Below are 17314 nucleotides of genomic sequence, written 5' to 3'. Positions count from 1 at the left end.
GAGAGAAGGGGGGGGGGGGGGGGGTGAGTGAGGGAGGGGGGACGCCCACGGGTGCAGTTGACATAAGTGAAGCGCTACAACAAAAGCGAAAACTATTTTACTCATTAATACCGATTGTGTAATGAGTTTCTCCCATTGATAAAGTAGCACCTTGTTGCTAGATTTAGCCGTTTAACCTTGCATCTTTCCTCAGCGGTGACGTCACCAATGTGATGCCCGCGGACACCAAGTAGGCACTTAGGACCACATGTGTAGCCCATATGCCTATTCCAAAAATAGCTCACCAGTGATGGGACATTGTGATTTACTAGGACTGTTACAGAAGTGATCGATTGAAAATGTGAACACTGCATCTTGTCTTTTATCTTTTTTCTTGATTATTGTGAGAACATTATTTATATAGCACCGTTCATACATTAAACTTTAACTCAAAGTGCTGAGTAATTAAAGCATCCAAGTTCAATAAAAAGAAAACCCACCCCTCCCCTAAATATCCCAGATGAGCATGCCCTCACACACACACACACACGCAGACAAAAACATGGCGGGGCACAGAGAAACCATGTGAGGAAAGGCACCTATAGGAGCATGAGCAATGTCTTCACAAATTTGAATATAATTAATTATAACAACATATAACAGCACAATTAAAGGAAATTTCAGCCTGTGTATCCCGCTAATCGGTAGCCAAGAAGTAGCTCTCAGTTTCAGAAATGTTGGTGACCCCTGACCCTGGGACAGTCTAAAATGCTTCAAGGGACAATGTAGATTTAGTGCTATGTAGTATTTAAAAAAAACACTATTAAGTTAAATAAGATACACAATTTTTTTTATATCACATCAACATACATTTTTTAAATATAAAATCATAGGTCAAGTAATCGAAGGAGAAGAACTTTACAAACGGAGCTAGCCTCTGGTGGTGCTTGCGGCTAATGTCGCACCCAATGGGTCGCTTGCTGCTTAAATTCCACAGCTGGCGTCTTCAGGTGATTGTCACTGAGTCCCGTGATTTGGGCTCCCGCCGCTTTTCTCTTTATGCTTTGCTCTCGCCATCTTTTGCTAGCTTCTCTCGCTCACTCTCACTCTTGTTAGCCGTTCCAGCTAGTTCTTGTTAACCGCTCCAGTGAGTTCTTGCTCCCACTAGTTCCTGCTCGCCAAGCTGCTTGCGCGGTGGTAGGCTTGCAAAGTGTGGTCTCTCTGAGGCACTGTAGTGCAGGTGCTTCAAAATCATTGTATTCTATTAGTTCACCACTAGATGGCACTAAATCATACACAGTGTCCCTTTTATGTAAAAATAATAATAATAATAATGAGTTAATGTCAGAAAACTACAACCAGTTGTTATCAAAATTCACTAACACAATCCTACTGCCCAATTTAACCTCTGAAAATTTTGGATTTTAGAAAAATGCTTAATGTTCATAAAATTACAAATATTGAGATGATTGTTTTGATATTTTCAGAGGTGGCCATGAGTAGAGATGTGTTTATTTAAAAATTAAAATGTGCTGATAAATTACTCCAAATTAACACATTTCAATTATTTATTTATTTATTTATTTTTTGCTGAACTGGCGGTCAATTTGAGTTACGTCGCGATATGCTATATCATGTTCTATGTAATGACATCATTACGCAATGGCAATGTAATTGTAATTCTAATTTAGCAACTTTTAGCAACAAATAGACATGCCTTTAGCAACATGTCCTAAAAACGACTTGGTAACACTGCGTCCAAGGGTGCAGTCTGTTCAACAGAGTGAAGCACTACAACAAAAATGCAAACTATTCAACTTATCACTTATCAAAGTAAACCCGCATAATTGATGTGGGTGTTGCTCCTCTCGCCAAAAATGAACAGAGCAAACCCAACAACAACAATCACCTAATCTATGAATCAAATCTATCTATTATTTTCTGTTAGTATTGTTTCTCTCCAACTCCCCACTTGCGGGATTACAGTTGGCCCACTCCCAGCCATCAGGAGTCACTTAAGGTCAAAACATTACACATTTCTGTGTCAGTAGACAAGGGAGCTTTTCTTGGCAAACTCATCTAGAAGTTATGTTAATTCTATCACTATGTGAAACTGAAAACATGGCCATATTGATGTCGATGTATTATTTTATTAACTGATGATCTGATGTAACTATTTTCTATTGTAGAAGGCAGAGCGTCTCGGTTTGAAGAAAATAGTGTACAGACTCAATACGTTTTACTGTGTTCTAAACCAAAGATATCTCTTATATTTAGAATAGGCGTGTTCGTTTCTATTTCATTTTAGAACACATAAAAAGCCCAGTGCCGTATTTTACAACAGTTATGAGGAAAGACATAGAAAATTGATGGATAATCTTTATTGCAAAATATTCACTGTACTTTGGACAGGAAGTTGCAAAAAAAATAAAAAATCAAACTGTGCAACACTTAATGTTTCAGAAAACAAATGAACAAGGTGCAAAACAAATGTAAAATTTTAGAAAACAAATTTACCTGCATAATATTTGATGGAAAAAAAAGTCTGAAATACTGTAGGTGACCAATGACAGAAAATTATTGGCAACTGTATCAAATCACAAATAATAATCACCTCACGACACTGTTATATTGCACTGGTCAACACATCAAGATGAAATGCTTTCTGAAACGTTACAATGCATGGTAAAATCCGTATTTTGCAAGCTTTTGCAGGTCAAATTTAAAAACAAAAAATGAAAATATCTCAAAAACCTGATGTGCTAGGAAAAAAGAAAATACATTTTATAAGTCAGCATCAAAAATACGTTTAAAGTCACACATGAAGTAATCTCTGATTAAACATTTCTGTTGACCATATTAGTAGCGTTTTATTATTATAAATTAATTTATTTTCCATTTCACTACAGCATTAATCCATATATATATAATGTTAAATTAAAAAAACATTTTTTTTTAACTTTTGGAAAAAGTGTGATATTTATTCTCATTTGCATTTACCATTTAAAAAAAACAATGCGCTACTGACATGTCGTCGCTGATTTGCTGCTCACCGTCACATGACTACCGTACCACGTGATATGACCTGTAATGGCGTCCCACTACTCTGCAGGATTTGCGACAAGATCTGGTAGGTGACTTAAAAAAGGTCACACGCTTAGGTCAACAAAGAACCTGAGTGAAATGGCAGGTGGAACGACCGTCTTACGTTTAGCGCACGACTTTAGCATGCTTGCTAGTTGTTTTGTCGGGAGCTACTGCCGGTTGAGCACACGAGTAGATCAAACATGTCATGGTATACAGTATACACTATAGACATTCTGACAACTTCTAGAATCTTTGTATTTGTTAACTAACTTTTAGCTTGTATCAATAACATTACTGCAACGACTGTTTTGCATGACAATTATTTGTTACATTTACACAAATTATTGCACTAATTCATGACTTATTATGGTACCACTAAGTATATATATATCATCATTTAGCAGTATGTATTAAACCAAGGCAGTGTATGCACATATTTTACATAAAAAGATTGTATATGCCAGAAATAATGATGACCTCGTTTAGGCACAAATGTACTCTGTGTGAAATCTAGTAACAAACCAAACATTGCTTTTGCCTTCTTGCAGGGCTGGCAGGTATCTTTCGACGAGTGTGCAGTTTTGACCCGTGCGGGTCCCCTACGGTGCGACTTTGTCACCCACATCGCCACTTCTTCTGGAGAAAGTGGATGAAATCTCACTCGCACAGTGTCGTTCGTCCAGCGACTGTCAGGCCTGCCTATGCCGTACCCAAGGTAGAGAGTTTCTGTTTGTTTTCCAATTAAATATGTTTTTTCAGAGCCGATACCATTTTTAATAGTCATGGAGGCCAGTAACAGGCACTTGGAGCTGGAAAACATAACCTATATTTATAGTGATAGGGAAAATATTGGCATAATTTTTTTTTATAAAGTATATAGTACCAGCTTCAAGTTCTTAACTTTGTTGAAATGCCTTTTCAGTTGCGCAAGATGGTAAAAATTTCTTTGTTTTAAAATTACAACAAAAAGGGGAGGGAGCTTCCATGGTCAATAGTATGTCTTATAAAATTCAATGAAAGCAAATAAATACCTCCCTAGTTTTTCTACGCGTTAAATGAACTTTTACTTTTAGAACACTTACACAACTGCACCTGAAACAAACTATACATAAAATTTAACACAGAAATAATAATAATAATATCAAGAAGAAGAAGTATGATGATAATGATTATATACAAATAATAATTAAAGGAAGAAATAAAATATTCAGATTTTTAAAACATACAATAGCAGAGTACAGGAAGTAAAGAGTTTTATTCCCTTCATTCTAAGTAACAAATAACTAAACAGATGTCATCATTAAAACATTTTGTTACCGTAGATGAACAACAAAGTGACCCAGTGTTTTCTCTCCTTTCCGGTTCTAAGCACATTGAACGGCCCGATTATGTTGGCACCAGACTGGTTCCGGAATGGCCCGACTATATCGAAATAAAAAATGCAGAGCAAATCAAAAGCCTCGCCAGAGCATGCCAGCTAGCTCGACATGTGCTGCTGTTAGCCGGTCAAAGTCTGAAGGTAAGCGTAAATTCTCACACAAAGTTCTTGTTTGTGGGTTTGTCATTAACTCATTCACTGCCATTGACGACTATAGACGTCAAAAATTCATTTGAACTATTTCTATTAGTTTATTATTTTTTTTCACTTTTGTTAACAAGAGTATGAAAACCTAGGAAAAAAAATAGTGTACATTTCGAACAGGTATAAAATTTGTGATTAATCACGAGTTAACTATTGAAGTCATGCGATTAATTACAATAAAAAAATTTAATCGTCTGATGACCTAATTATTAATAATCTTTTCTTTTTCTTTTTTTTTTTCAAAAAGAAAAGAAAATAATCTTTTCAAAAAAGAAAAGATTATTAAAAATGAGGGCGTCAGGCGATAATTTTTTAAAATTGTAATCATTAACTCGTGATTAATCACAAATTTTACATCTGGTCTAAATGTACAATAATTTTTTCCTAGGTTTTCATACTCTTGTTAACAAAAGTGGGAAAAAATAGTTACAATGCATTTTCTATAGCCGTCAATGGCAGTGAATGAGTTGAAAACAAAACAAAAAATGACAATGTGATGTGTTTTTGTTTCAGGTTGGTATGACAACAGATGAAATCGACTTCATTGTACATCAGGAGACGATCCAGCATGACGCATACCCCTCACCTCTCGGTTATGGAGGTTTCCCAAAATCGGTTTGTACTTCAGTCAACAACGTGGTGTGTCATGGCATACCTGACAGGTAAATGGCAAGTGTATGATGCAGGAATTTCACTCAATGGCAACAATTTATAGTGAGATATGAGGCAATAATGGTTCTATATGTCAAATGTCAACCGCTTTCACCAATTAACAGTTTCGTTGTCATGAAATAAGTGTTCAAAAATCGAATTATGTAAAAGGTGCTCAAAAACAAAGTCAGTAGTTATCTCAAAATATAGCAAAACATTCGCTGCTTACCTTGCCGTTGTCGTCGATATCTTGTTGGGGAGTCTCCGACTTACGGGTATCAGTAGAAAGATGACCGTTCCCTTTTGCTAATTTCTTACTCATTTTAATAATTCTACATCATTATGAACTAAAATTAGGCCGATCGCCATGAACTCCAGCTACAACATACAACATAGCAACAGTTGCTATGCTAGAGTTCATAACCCCAAAATACTTGCTTCTGATTGGTTTATTGCTGTTTGTTCGAGTAGCACTGTAGCAGCCCGGCTAACCGCGTGCCTATGTGGCGGCCACGTTGGCAGCGCTGTTATTATAGTTTTGGAATTTTCATTTTAGGTCGTTTTTAATTTGTTTTGAGTTGTGTTTTTTAAATGTAGTTAGTTGTTATTAGTTTTCAGTTTTATCTAGCGGAGTTAAATGAAAAAAGCAGGCGAGGTGAGCCATTGGAGCCAAATGTCAAGCACGCAAAACTGTCGCCGAGGAGCGACATCATCTGAAGGTGCTTTTCTATTGGCTGCTGCTAGATGACGTCACTTCTGTGTGACACACTTTCAAACAAACCAAAGACTAAAACGGAGGACATTTTCACTATAATTAATAGGGTTGTTCGAAAAAATCGATTTGGCAATATATCGCGATATTACAGCGCACAATTCTTGAATCGATTCGATATGCGGCCGAATCGATTTTTAAACATCAATTTTTAATGGCAATATTCAACAAAACGTCTTAGGGTTAGGATTCACACATTAAGCATGGAAGAATGTTTTATTAATGCAACATTAAGCCTTAATATTTTTATTTCAGTGCTGTTCAAACATGAAACAGACTGCAATCTGTTTGCTAAATGCAGTGGCTCAGTTATAAGCCTGCATTTTCAGATAAATAAATACATTTTCATACAAATCTTACAGTGTACATGTACAAGTTTACTGATTAGTATTTTCTAAATTTGGAGAGAGAAAATCGCAATAATCAATTTATAGATTCGCATCGGGATTAATCGGCATCAAATCGAATCGTGGCCTATGAATCGTGATACGAATCGAATCGCCAGGTACTAGGCAATTCACACCCCTAATAATTCATGTTAGTTTTAGTTAGTTTTGTAAACGTAAAATGTAATTTCAGATAGTTTTCATTTTTTAAAAAGCATTTTTGTTTTTATTTGATTTCGTTAACGAAAATGTTTTTATTTTATTTTAGTTATTTCGGTAGTTTCCGTTATCTAAAATAACTTGGCAAGGGCATATTTCCCATTAAATTGAAAAATCATGTTGAAAATACATCATAACTTGCCCATTTTTCGGTTTGGTACCTGTGGATTCACATAGAAGCAGATCCCCCCCCCCCCCATTTTTTTCTAATTTTGTATTTATTTATGTATCTATACTGTAAATTTACAAAGACCCTCCCCCCCCATTTTTTTTGGATGGAATGGTGAATTTTTTTTTTGTTAACCCCCCAATGCATTTCAATGGCCGTTAAATATAGTCATTTTCAATATTCCAATATTCGTGAGCTGGCCCGTTCCTATCACCGTGAATAGGGATCGGACTATACCATTTGAAAAAAAAGCGCCCAAAATATTTTTACCCGTGACAGGTTACTCCATTAACCCTTGTAGTAAAGGTTACGGCCTGCTTGGCATTTGTTATCTTGCCGTCCACACACATTCAACTCATAACTTTGACCCTCCTAGCGAGCTCACAATTTTGTGCCTTTACCAACAATAATGCTAAGCCCCGAGTCGAGTGTTTTTTAGTGCGTGTGAAGTCATCCTGAATTATATCGCTGACGATTTATGTGAAAGATGACATCCAGTATTTTCGTTATTGGCAATGAGAAGAGCTTTCTGTACGCAGCATTCATCCTTTATTAATGTGCCTGCAGTCGGCCACTTCAAGATGGCGACATCATCAACATTGATGTCACCGTAAGTTGACGGTTAGGAACAAAAGCATACCGCCGTAATCGGTCCAATCACCGTTCATTCCGCCATTAGGTGTATTTGGATGGTTACCACGGCGACACGTCGGAGACCTTCTTTGTCGGAGAGGTGGACGAGGTAGGGCGCCGCCTGGTGGAAACGGCAAGGCGTTGCAGAGATCACGCCATCGCCGCCTGCAGGCCGGGTGCGGAGCTTTGCGTTATTGGGAACACTATCAGGTACGGCGATCTACCGCGAAGACGCGGCGGATTAGTATAAAGCTACACGTACTGTTTTAGTTCACTGAAATATTTGCGTTGCAGTGAAATAGCCCTCGCGAATGGATTCCAAGTGTGTCCTTATTTCATTGGACACGGAATCGGCTCCAACTTTCATTGTTATCCTGAGATCTGGCACCATGGTGAATTATCTTCATGACAGACCTTCGTGCTTTATGTTTGTATTTTTCACATACACGGTGCGCCCTGTCTTTATTTCCAGCCAATGACAATGCCATGACCATGGACGAGGGGATGACGTTCACAATAGGTGAGGTAATGATCAATTTCATGCGCTGGTCTGGGGGCTGACTATATGTGTTCCGTTGGCAGAACCCATACTGATGGAGGGGTGTGCAGAGTTTAAAATTCTGAAGGATAAGTGGACCGCGGTGTCCGCAGATGACAAAAGGTGGGTTTTGTCTTTCGCTCGTTGTCATTTTCGATTTTTAACCTATGTTCGTATCTCTGTGGTTCCTTCCCACTCGTGCAGATCGGCTCAGTTTGAACACACGGTCGTCGTCACATCTGACGGAGTGGAAATCCTTACCAAATTGCCAGAAGAGGACAATCATTGACCTGAAGAGATTTTAGTGTGAAACTGTCTGACTTGACAAAAAATATATACTTGAACTGTAAGGCATCAGGTTAAATGTGTGATTTCCACAAGCAAGACAACACATTAATAGGTGTGTTTTAATTTGAGTGATTTTCACCAGAATTTTTTTTACATCCCGACACACGTGAACATACCTCCATTAGTACATAAGTTATGTGTTTTTAATAAAATATTTTTAATTCATGTGACTCTTATTTTGTCTGTAACATGCATCATACTTTGATTCTAATTTATTTTCATATAGAAATTTATTTACTCTGTATGGACAATATATTGACCTTCACACGTCGTAGAGGAAGAAATACTGAAAGAAAATAAGATGTATAATGTTGACAGATTTTTGACAATAATGCCACCCTCACAATCTTTTCTAGTGCAACCAACATTTTTTTGTCCATAAGATGACAGCATACATTTACCCTCCCCCCAATTGCTTTTGTCAGCAGTTTTTTACTTTTTTAAAATTATTATTATTTTTTTTTTAACCAATGAGCTACTCTACACTTTTGGTCATTTGGCTTATTTAACAGACTTTTCACAAAAGATTTCCACACTAATCACCAGAAACCAAATTCTCTGTTAATATATCTGTATAAAAATGTCTTATATATTTTTTATTTTGACATGTAACGATATGCATATTAATATGGTTGTAGTTGCCACCCTGTCGAACTGAGTAGTTTCATAAAACCCTTTTTGTTTCATCCACGTTCTGTTTCATGGTCGATTTTTGTCAATTTTGTAAACATGTTAAGTTGCCATGTGTTTAAAATTGGGTTAGGGTTTCAAAGTAGGGTTTCAAACTAAAGTTGGCGTTTCAAAGTAGGATTAGGGCTTCAAAATAGGGTTTTGGATGACACTTTTAAACTAGGGTTAGAGTTTCAAATTAGGGATTCAAATTGGAGCTTTGGTTTCAAAGTAGCATTAAAAAGTAGGGTCAAGATTTATGACATCAGTTTGGGAATGTTTGACCTCAGGTTTTAAAATTGTAATAGTATTATACTAATAGTAATTTTGGTGACACACTTTTTATTTCTTCATTTTTAGATGTCTTACATTCTTTTGTTTGTAGAAGTTTATCATTTGATCAGATACGCATTATTTAGTGACCACAAGATCATTGGTATACAAAAACACTATTGATTTGTATATGAGGACAAGTCACATAGTCAATATATATAATAATAATATCATTTGGCCGTTTAATGTCAAGAAACATTAGAAGATGATATTAAGGACGTTACACAATGAATTCAGCATTATGAACGGACAGACGTGAATGTATGCATGTGTTTTCCCTTTATAAAATGTGTTCAAATTCCAAGCATGCAGCATGAAGTGTCATGCGAATGCCTTTTGCACGCTGCCACATGATCTTCCTCACCCAGTCCGTTCTTTAAAAGCCACACTCCGACGCACGCTTTCCCACACAAACCGCCACCGCCGCACTCCAAAGACGTTTTTTTTTCCTGCTGCGTGCCGCCATGTCTGCTAAAATTAAATTTGCTGCTCTTGTCCTCATTTTAGGTGCGTGCGTTTTTGCACATGGCGCCCCCATTGACCCGACGCACGCCTTCTGCAAGATAGTCTGGTAAGACCTTGTGACCTTTACTTTCATAATGATGTTTATAGGTGTATTTTAATGTTAAGGTAATTTCAATAATAATCCTGATTACATTCATGAGTAAATCTCGTTTTAATCCCTGCAGGCTGCTCGGTGTGCCGTGTACTAAGGTCAACATGGCCATTGTGACTCAAATAAAAGCCATGGGCTCATACAAGGTAAGAAATGAAAGATTATTTTATAGGTGTGGCTTAATATATGACATATTTTTCCACTGTGTGTTTAATCCAGTTGGGCCCAGTCACCCCGTTGCTAATCCAGGCCAACCACACCTCGGCAGTAGATCAGGTGGAGAGCGTTAACTTCACCATGTCGTCCACAGCCATGAGCCTGGGATGCCGCGTGGATGTAAGTCACATGATTGTTTTTTTTGTTTTGTTGCATTGCTAATCGTAACAAAATGGCTCTTTAGCGCCCTCTGGAAATGTTTGAATTTTTTTTTATTCAGTGAGCAACATGAATTTTAATTGCCACATCTATCATGAATAGACCCACAAAAAAGCTAGAAGAGTCACAGGAAGTCAGCCATTTTGGAACATTTCAAGGGGTCTTTAAAAAGCAAATTGCTCATACTTTTTATTTGATAGCGTGGTGCCGAAGCCAAGGAGACGCAGGAGGAGTGTCACAAAAAAAAAAAAAACTGAACATCACATCACTCCATAACCAAAACAGAAAGTCCGTCACTCTAACTCCCCTCTTAGTGAACACACTCAACAAACATTAGTTCCGTGGGGGAATTCTGTCAACGAACACCACAATCGATACCGTACCAAATTTGAAGTACAGCACATATTAAGACAGATGGACAAAGCAAAACATACTATATACCCCTGACTATATTTCTTAAAATATTTTTTTTAATGTATTGAAATCGTGCCTGACACCTTAAAATTGGCCCTCAAGAAGCCATTTTGGAGCAAAAACAGGACGGCTGCCATTTTGGTTTGAAGACTCTAAATAAGTGGTGGGCAATCTCTCTCTCTCTCTCTCTCTCTCTCTCTCTCTCTCTCTCTCTCTCTCTCTCTCTCTCTCTCTCTCTCTCTCTCTCTCTCTCTCTCTCTCTATATATATATATATATATACATGCAAATAAAAGTTCAACTAAAATTGTAGCTAAATAAATGTTTAGTTTTCAAAGATTAAATGCAAATGTATTGTACTTAATTTTAATAATAATTAATTGTATTGTAAATAATAGCCTAGAACATTATGCACAGTTTCAACATTTACTGCAATATCAGTAATTCTGGTGTACCACTAGAGTCAATCCGCATCCCACCAGTGGTCCTCGTACCACACTTTGAGGATCAATGATATAGAAGCAATAACTCCAATTGGAACTTTTGTTTCAGGGTGCGTCAACATCTGCCTTTTGGTGCAGCCTTTTCGATAACGGCACCAACTACTGCAATCTCCGCAACGTGATCCAAGGTAGCCTTTTCTCACCTTCATTTTTTTACCCCCAATGCTCTTTTTTTCTGATCACTACCATTTCCTGTCTGCACAGGAAGCGGCCTCTCCAATGCTCCGGGCTTCACCGAGTACATCAACGAATGGCTCTGCCTGGGTTACGGACTTTCAGCCTGCAAAAGCAAATGAGTCGGAAAATGTTTGCGCTGCATTTGCTACAACTAATAATGGAAATTAAAGATGCAGGCAAAGATGAACTCAGCGTATAGTGACAGGCAGAACAATTCAATGATCTTCTACTAGATGGCAGTAGACACAATAAACCTGTGTATCCACTTGTTGCTTTTATACCGCACAACTAATGGCTTTCTGCAAATTTAGCTTTATGTTTAACTAGAGACGCTCAAATTTCTCAGCACGTTAGTACATTTGTGAGTAAATTTGAGTTGATTTTGGTATTATACTTCTTTGTTAGCTTTTGGAGGTGTATTGTGAGATTTTTTAAATGTAAAATACATGGAAGGCCTTAAAAGTGCCAAATGACACAAGGATCACAAACCGTCTGATGTGGAAGTGATGTGAAAATGTTTAAATCCTTAAAAAAAAAATGTTTTTATAAATTCAAAAGCCAAATTGAAAACACATGACACTTGACTCTTTTGTTAATGTTGTGATTATAAAAGTTGTACTTGCAGCTTCTGTTGTTTGTTCCATCATATTTAGCATTTGTTTTTAAATAACATAATTTTATTTACATTTTATTTAACACATCCTGTAGCTGTGTAGTTAATCAAGTGTGTTCAATAAAAGAAACATTGAGGCCACGCAGCCCGCAAATTCATTTTATTCAGATTGCTGCACAATTCTGCAAACAATATGGAATAAACGTTTTTACATGATATTTAAATATAGTGGTGTGTTTAATTTGTTCCATCACTACAGTACAAAAGTTTTGTAATGCGTTTTGTGATAAGGAATGGCATCCTCAAATAATGTAAAGATTTAAAGAGTGGGTTCATACTTGGCCACCAGGGGACAGTATAATGCTGTCATGCAGACAAAAATACAAGAGAAATCTGGAGTTTCTCTCAACTAGTGACTCAGTAAGATAAAAAAATTTGCGCAGAGAATAAAGAATATATTCCTTAGAGTAATGGGGAGGATGAACTGAGCGAGGAGTGTGCCGACATAAGTCTGGGATTGATGGATAAGATAACGATTTAAATCAATGACTATCAAAATCAATGTACAGTGGAACCTCGGAGTTTGAACGTCTCGGAACTCGTACAAATCGGACTTCAAACAAAAAATCGGGAGTAAAAAATGCCTCGGTGTTCGAACACCCGAGCCGACGAACGTACCTTAGCCGAGTAGCCGAGTGAAGCCCAGCGAAGCCGAGCAAAGCCGAATGCTCACGTTGCGGTAGTTGAGACGATGCACTGCTCATTTCCGATCAGATCGTGAATACTCCAGGAGGTGCTCCATACTCTACTTTTGATTTTTCCATGACAATTTTCTTCGCCATGGGCCCAAAGAAAGACAACAGTGCCAGTGGCAGCAAAGAACAGTGCTACGAACCACAGTGGAATTAGGAAGGAGATTATCGCGCCGTTGTAACTACCGTGACTACTTCTGTAAATACTGGCACGAGGACCCCTCTTAGCTGTTCAACAACGTGCCTGGCGTTAAACAATGCACGCAAAGACCGCTTAGTAGTCTGACAATATGCTCAATGTAAAATACATAAACCCAGCACTGAACTAAAGCTAGCATTAACATAGCATTTGTCATCATCTGATGCCATCACACCACAACAAAAAAGGTCAGTTTTTTAATTGTTTAAATACTGTACAGGGTGTAAATGTAAAAAAACTAATATAAATTAAAAAACGAATTTTCAGTTTTTGGAGCTTGGGAACGGATCAAATTAATTTACATTATTTCCTATGGGAAAAAATGTTTCGGAGGTTGAACAATTCAGACTTTGAACACTTTGCAGGAACGAATTATGTTCAAACTCAGAGGTACCACTGTATATGACTGATGCGTTTAGTAAGAATTGATGGGGTTAGTAATAACTTTAAGCCATGGCTTCAACCCGTCAGCCCTTCTTTCGGATTTTAATGTTGCAAATGATGTAATCGATGTAACCTGTTGTAATCATGTGTCCGAAAGGAATAATGAACAAAAACAACAACAACAAAAATCCAAATGTTATAGTGACTATCTAAATGTGTTTCACCATCTGTTGTTTAATGTGTGCTAACACTGCCATAAAGATGCTATTTGTTAGCCCATCGGTGGCATCTAGCAAAATTTCTGAATATTTCCTGGGAGTATTTTATACTGCTGGCTCTAAACATAATTTGAGCTATTTGGGATTTTTACCAAGTTCATGATGTTTAATGTATGTGACATTTAAAAATATATTTTTTAAGGCATATGTTGTACAGTAAATTGCTTCAACACCGTGAGACACATATGGAACAATAAGTGTACACAAAAGTTGTATAATGTACAATGTACATTTATACTCCCAGTTTTACCCAGTTTTCCAATATTTCTGGCAATTTTGGAGCACATATGTTTTACGTGAGGTTTCTAGCAGAGCTTGTGATCTATTAACTCATTCACTGCCATTGACGGCTATAAACGTCAAAAATTCATATGAATTATTTCATTTAGTTTAACATTTTTTTCCCACTTTTGTTAACAAGAGTGAAAAGAACAGCTATAACATTTGTGATTAATCATGAGTTAACTAGTGAAGTCATGCGATTACAATTTTAATCGCATGATGCCCCAAGTTTTTAATAATCTTTTTTAAATTGCATTCGCTGCCATTGACGGCTATAAACGTCCAAAATTAATTTGAACAATTTCTATGTATGAGTATGAAAACCTAGAATTAGTTTTTATTGTACATTTAGAACACATATAACACTTGTGATTAATCGTGAGTTAACTAGTGAAGTCATGCGATTAATTACAATAAAAAAATTTAATTGCCTGTCGCCCCTAATTTTTAATAATCTTTTTTTTTATAATGAATTTATAGCAGTGAATGAGTTAAAACACCCAGAAACGTTCATTCCATACGCCCTTTCCACTTCCACATGATCAATTTCCACCTGGATTTGTGTGCTTCCCTAACCTGGCAATAACCAGATTGATAATTGTGATTCACAAGCTCAATCTGGGACTGCTCCACTGTAATTTGGTCGGGAAAGGCTGAATGTACGATGCGGCATCTTGTATATGTTTGTTTTGACCGATAACGGCAACGTATGAAAATGTCTTTGGTCTCGTTTTAGGGAAAGAAAAAAAAGCACGAACGTCTTTACCAAGTAAAAGCGCCGCTTGCTGTTCAACATTCAACAAGGAAACGGTGAGTAATTCTGTAAGAACAGAATTAATTGCAGCGTCCATGTTAGGTTTGTACTGCGACTACTTACTTTAAATTCAAACATAGCTTATTTAGATCGAACTAACGTTTTAATTTCAGTTAGACCAGCTCTAAAAGCTGCTGCAAGTCCTCTCCAGAACAAAAAGTATTTGCGTCGACTGCAAATATAACAAATTTCAAGAAATCAGAAACTTTACAAATATAATTTATGCTTAAGATAAACAGTTTGGGTCCTAAGACAGATCCTTGTGGCACACCACAGGTGATGTTTAAGCACTCAAACTTGTGCCATCCCTCCTTTTTTTATCCCATGATCTATTGTATCAAAGGCTTTTTTTTTTAAGTCAATAAAAATTCTCACTGCATATTTTTTGTTTTCTATACATCCTTTAATTCCGCTACTAACTGCATTAATGCCATGGATGTTGCTGTATTTGTTCTAAAACTGTACTGACTCTCCAATAATAAATTCAATTTTTCCAATGAAATTGTCAAGTCTCTCCACATGTATTTTTTCCAATATCTTTGAGAATTTGTTTGTTAGCATTAAGCTAAGCAAACGTTCCAAAGGCAAAACTTCATATGTTGTGATTCTCTTTGTTTTGTGTTTATTTTCAGTAAAATTGAGTTCACAGCTATTGTTAAACATACGGTTTGGCTTGGAAAACAGTGGTGTTGACTATTTAAATTGGAGGACATATTGTACTGTACTGTATAAAGCTTTGGGGAAGGCTTAAAGGGCACTACTGACCTGCAGCCTGACCCACAGAATCCGAACCTCACCACTTGACCTCCTACTTCTATTGTGAGGAAATTTGTCGTTGATATTATCTAATGTGTGCCTTGTTTAAGTTCCGCATAAGGCAATTACCTTTAATTACCTGTCAACGTGATTGCTATGTGAATGCCCTTTCATGGGTGATGCTGATTTTCCACCCCGAATGCCGTTTAAGGCGAAGAAGGCATCATCGACATCACGCAAGTCACATGTCGAAGCCATTTCCGAGTAACCGTGCTCTTTGTTTATTGCGGTGACCTGAAGTGAGCTCATCATCATCAAACCCGTGAGCTCGGCCCAGCGCGTCTTTTTCCGCGAGGATTTGATTCGCCAGGAGTCTGTCGGATCAACAAAATGGGGGAAGTGGACAAAGGACATAAAATCTGACCAGGCTACTTTGTTGCTTGTGTGAAGAATGTTTGCAAAATTGGCCATGCAATGAGGAAATTCACGTTAGCAAAGATTAAAAAATCATGTGAGTTGATACATTCTTCTCGATGGCCTTATCTGTACAGCACCCACTTAAAAAAAAAAAAAAAGAGGAAGTAGCATAACGGACGCCGCCGTTGAAGCTGGTGGAAAAGATGCTTATGATTCACGCAAAAAAATAAAATAAATCAAGCTTAAAATCATTATAAAATAAATGATGTATAAAATCATGAATAAATATATACAATAGAAATATAAAAAAATACATTTAAAAATAAAATAAAATAACCTGGATTGGCTGGCAACAAGTTCAGAGCGTTCCCTGCCTACTACCGACCCTGCTCTGAAAATGGATGGATGGAAAGTTAAAATAAAATGAAATACATTATTTAAAATATTATTAAATGCACACAATCAAAATAATATGCAAATATACAATGTACAATAAATACAATAAATTAATATTTTCTAATGAATAAATACATAAAATGAAGAACATTTTGTTTAAAAAAAATCACCAAAAAATCACGTTTTAAATGAAAATAAAATAAATTATGCATAAATATGAATAAATACATACATTAGAAATAAAATGCAAATATAGAACATATAATGAATATAATACATTTATATTTTCTTGCAAAAATGATTTCAAAGAAGCACATTTTGTTGTCCCCACCACCACTCCATTAAAATTGAAGCTTAAAATTAAAATAAAATAAATAGTACAACTATACATAAATGGGTAAATACATACAATATATATTATATTAGGTGAAAGTTTAAAAAAAATCCCTACCATATAGCATTGGTTGTCAAAATAAAAATAATGAAACTGACTGATATTAAATGAATGAGAGAAAATCACAGCTCTGATACAGTTCGATACAGATTAGTTAGATACAAGAGCATGTCCAGTTGTCCACATGCGCAATGCTAAGTTAATTGATTTCTGCTTGACAGATAATTGAGAAAGACTAATCAATTTGTTTTGATCTATAATGATAAAAAGTATTGAATTAAGAGCACCCCCCCCCCAACATGTGATCTAACGAGTAACGAATTAATCCTGTTTCACAGTGGCCACAAGACGTTGGGAAAAATAAATACATAAATAAATAAATAAATCATGTTCATTCGCTCACCGCTAAAAAGTAAAATATTTAATTTTTTCCCCCTTGATTTTAAAATATTTATTTTATGAAATTATTGTTCCTTTGATTTAACTTTATACTGTCTTTATTTTATTTGACATACTGTCAAGTCAAGTCATCTTTATTTATATAGCGCTTTCCAACAGCCTGAGCTGCCAAAAAGTGCT

The 17314-nt window shown here is 36.4% G+C and overlaps 2 protein-coding genes across 4 annotated transcripts; both read left to right on the top strand.

Moving 5' to 3' along the window:
- Nucleotides 1-2964: 2964 nt before the first annotated feature.
- On the top strand, nucleotides 2965-8529 carry metap1d (methionyl aminopeptidase type 1D (mitochondrial)). 3 transcript variants are annotated; one of them, XM_086088731.1, is made up of 10 exons: nucleotides 2965-3109; nucleotides 3615-3781; nucleotides 4436-4585; nucleotides 5162-5310; nucleotides 7413-7455; nucleotides 7525-7688; nucleotides 7773-7870; nucleotides 7951-7998; nucleotides 8061-8139; nucleotides 8221-8529. In XM_086088731.1, exons 1-10 carry the CDS (start codon nucleotides 3070-3072, stop codon nucleotides 8303-8305), a joined length of 1023 nt encoding a protein of 340 aa, XP_085944857.1. In that variant the 5' UTR covers nucleotides 2965-3069; the 3' UTR covers nucleotides 8306-8529. The 3 variants fall into 3 exon arrangements, with proteins under 3 accessions (XP_085944857.1, XP_085944846.1, XP_085944866.1); XM_086088720.1 differs by lacking the exon at nucleotides 2965-3109 and adding an exon at nucleotides 3159-3274; XM_086088740.1 differs by lacking the exons at nucleotides 2965-3109; nucleotides 7413-7455 and adding an exon at nucleotides 3159-3274 and having other exon boundaries at nucleotides 5162-5263.
- A 1233-nt stretch (nucleotides 8530-9762) lies between these two features.
- LOC147181274 (uncharacterized) lies at nucleotides 9763-12204 on the top strand. Its single transcript, XM_086088753.1, has 5 exons — nucleotides 9763-9937; nucleotides 10056-10128; nucleotides 10202-10318; nucleotides 11323-11401; nucleotides 11478-12204. The coding sequence occupies exons 1-5, from the start codon at nucleotides 9831-9833 to the stop codon at nucleotides 11567-11569; spliced, it is 468 nt and encodes a 155-aa protein (XP_085944879.1). The 5' UTR covers nucleotides 9763-9830; the 3' UTR covers nucleotides 11570-12204.
- Nucleotides 12205-17314: the final 5110 nt, after the last annotated feature.

Source organism: Leptonotus elevatus, chromosome 1 (assembly GCF_054856555.1).
Source record: "Leptonotus elevatus isolate MCC_2025b chromosome 1, RoL_Lele_1.0, whole genome shotgun sequence".
Taxonomy (NCBI): Eukaryota; Metazoa; Chordata; class Actinopteri; order Syngnathiformes; family Syngnathidae; genus Leptonotus; species Leptonotus elevatus.
This window is presented reverse-complemented; position numbering and strand designations above follow the sequence as displayed.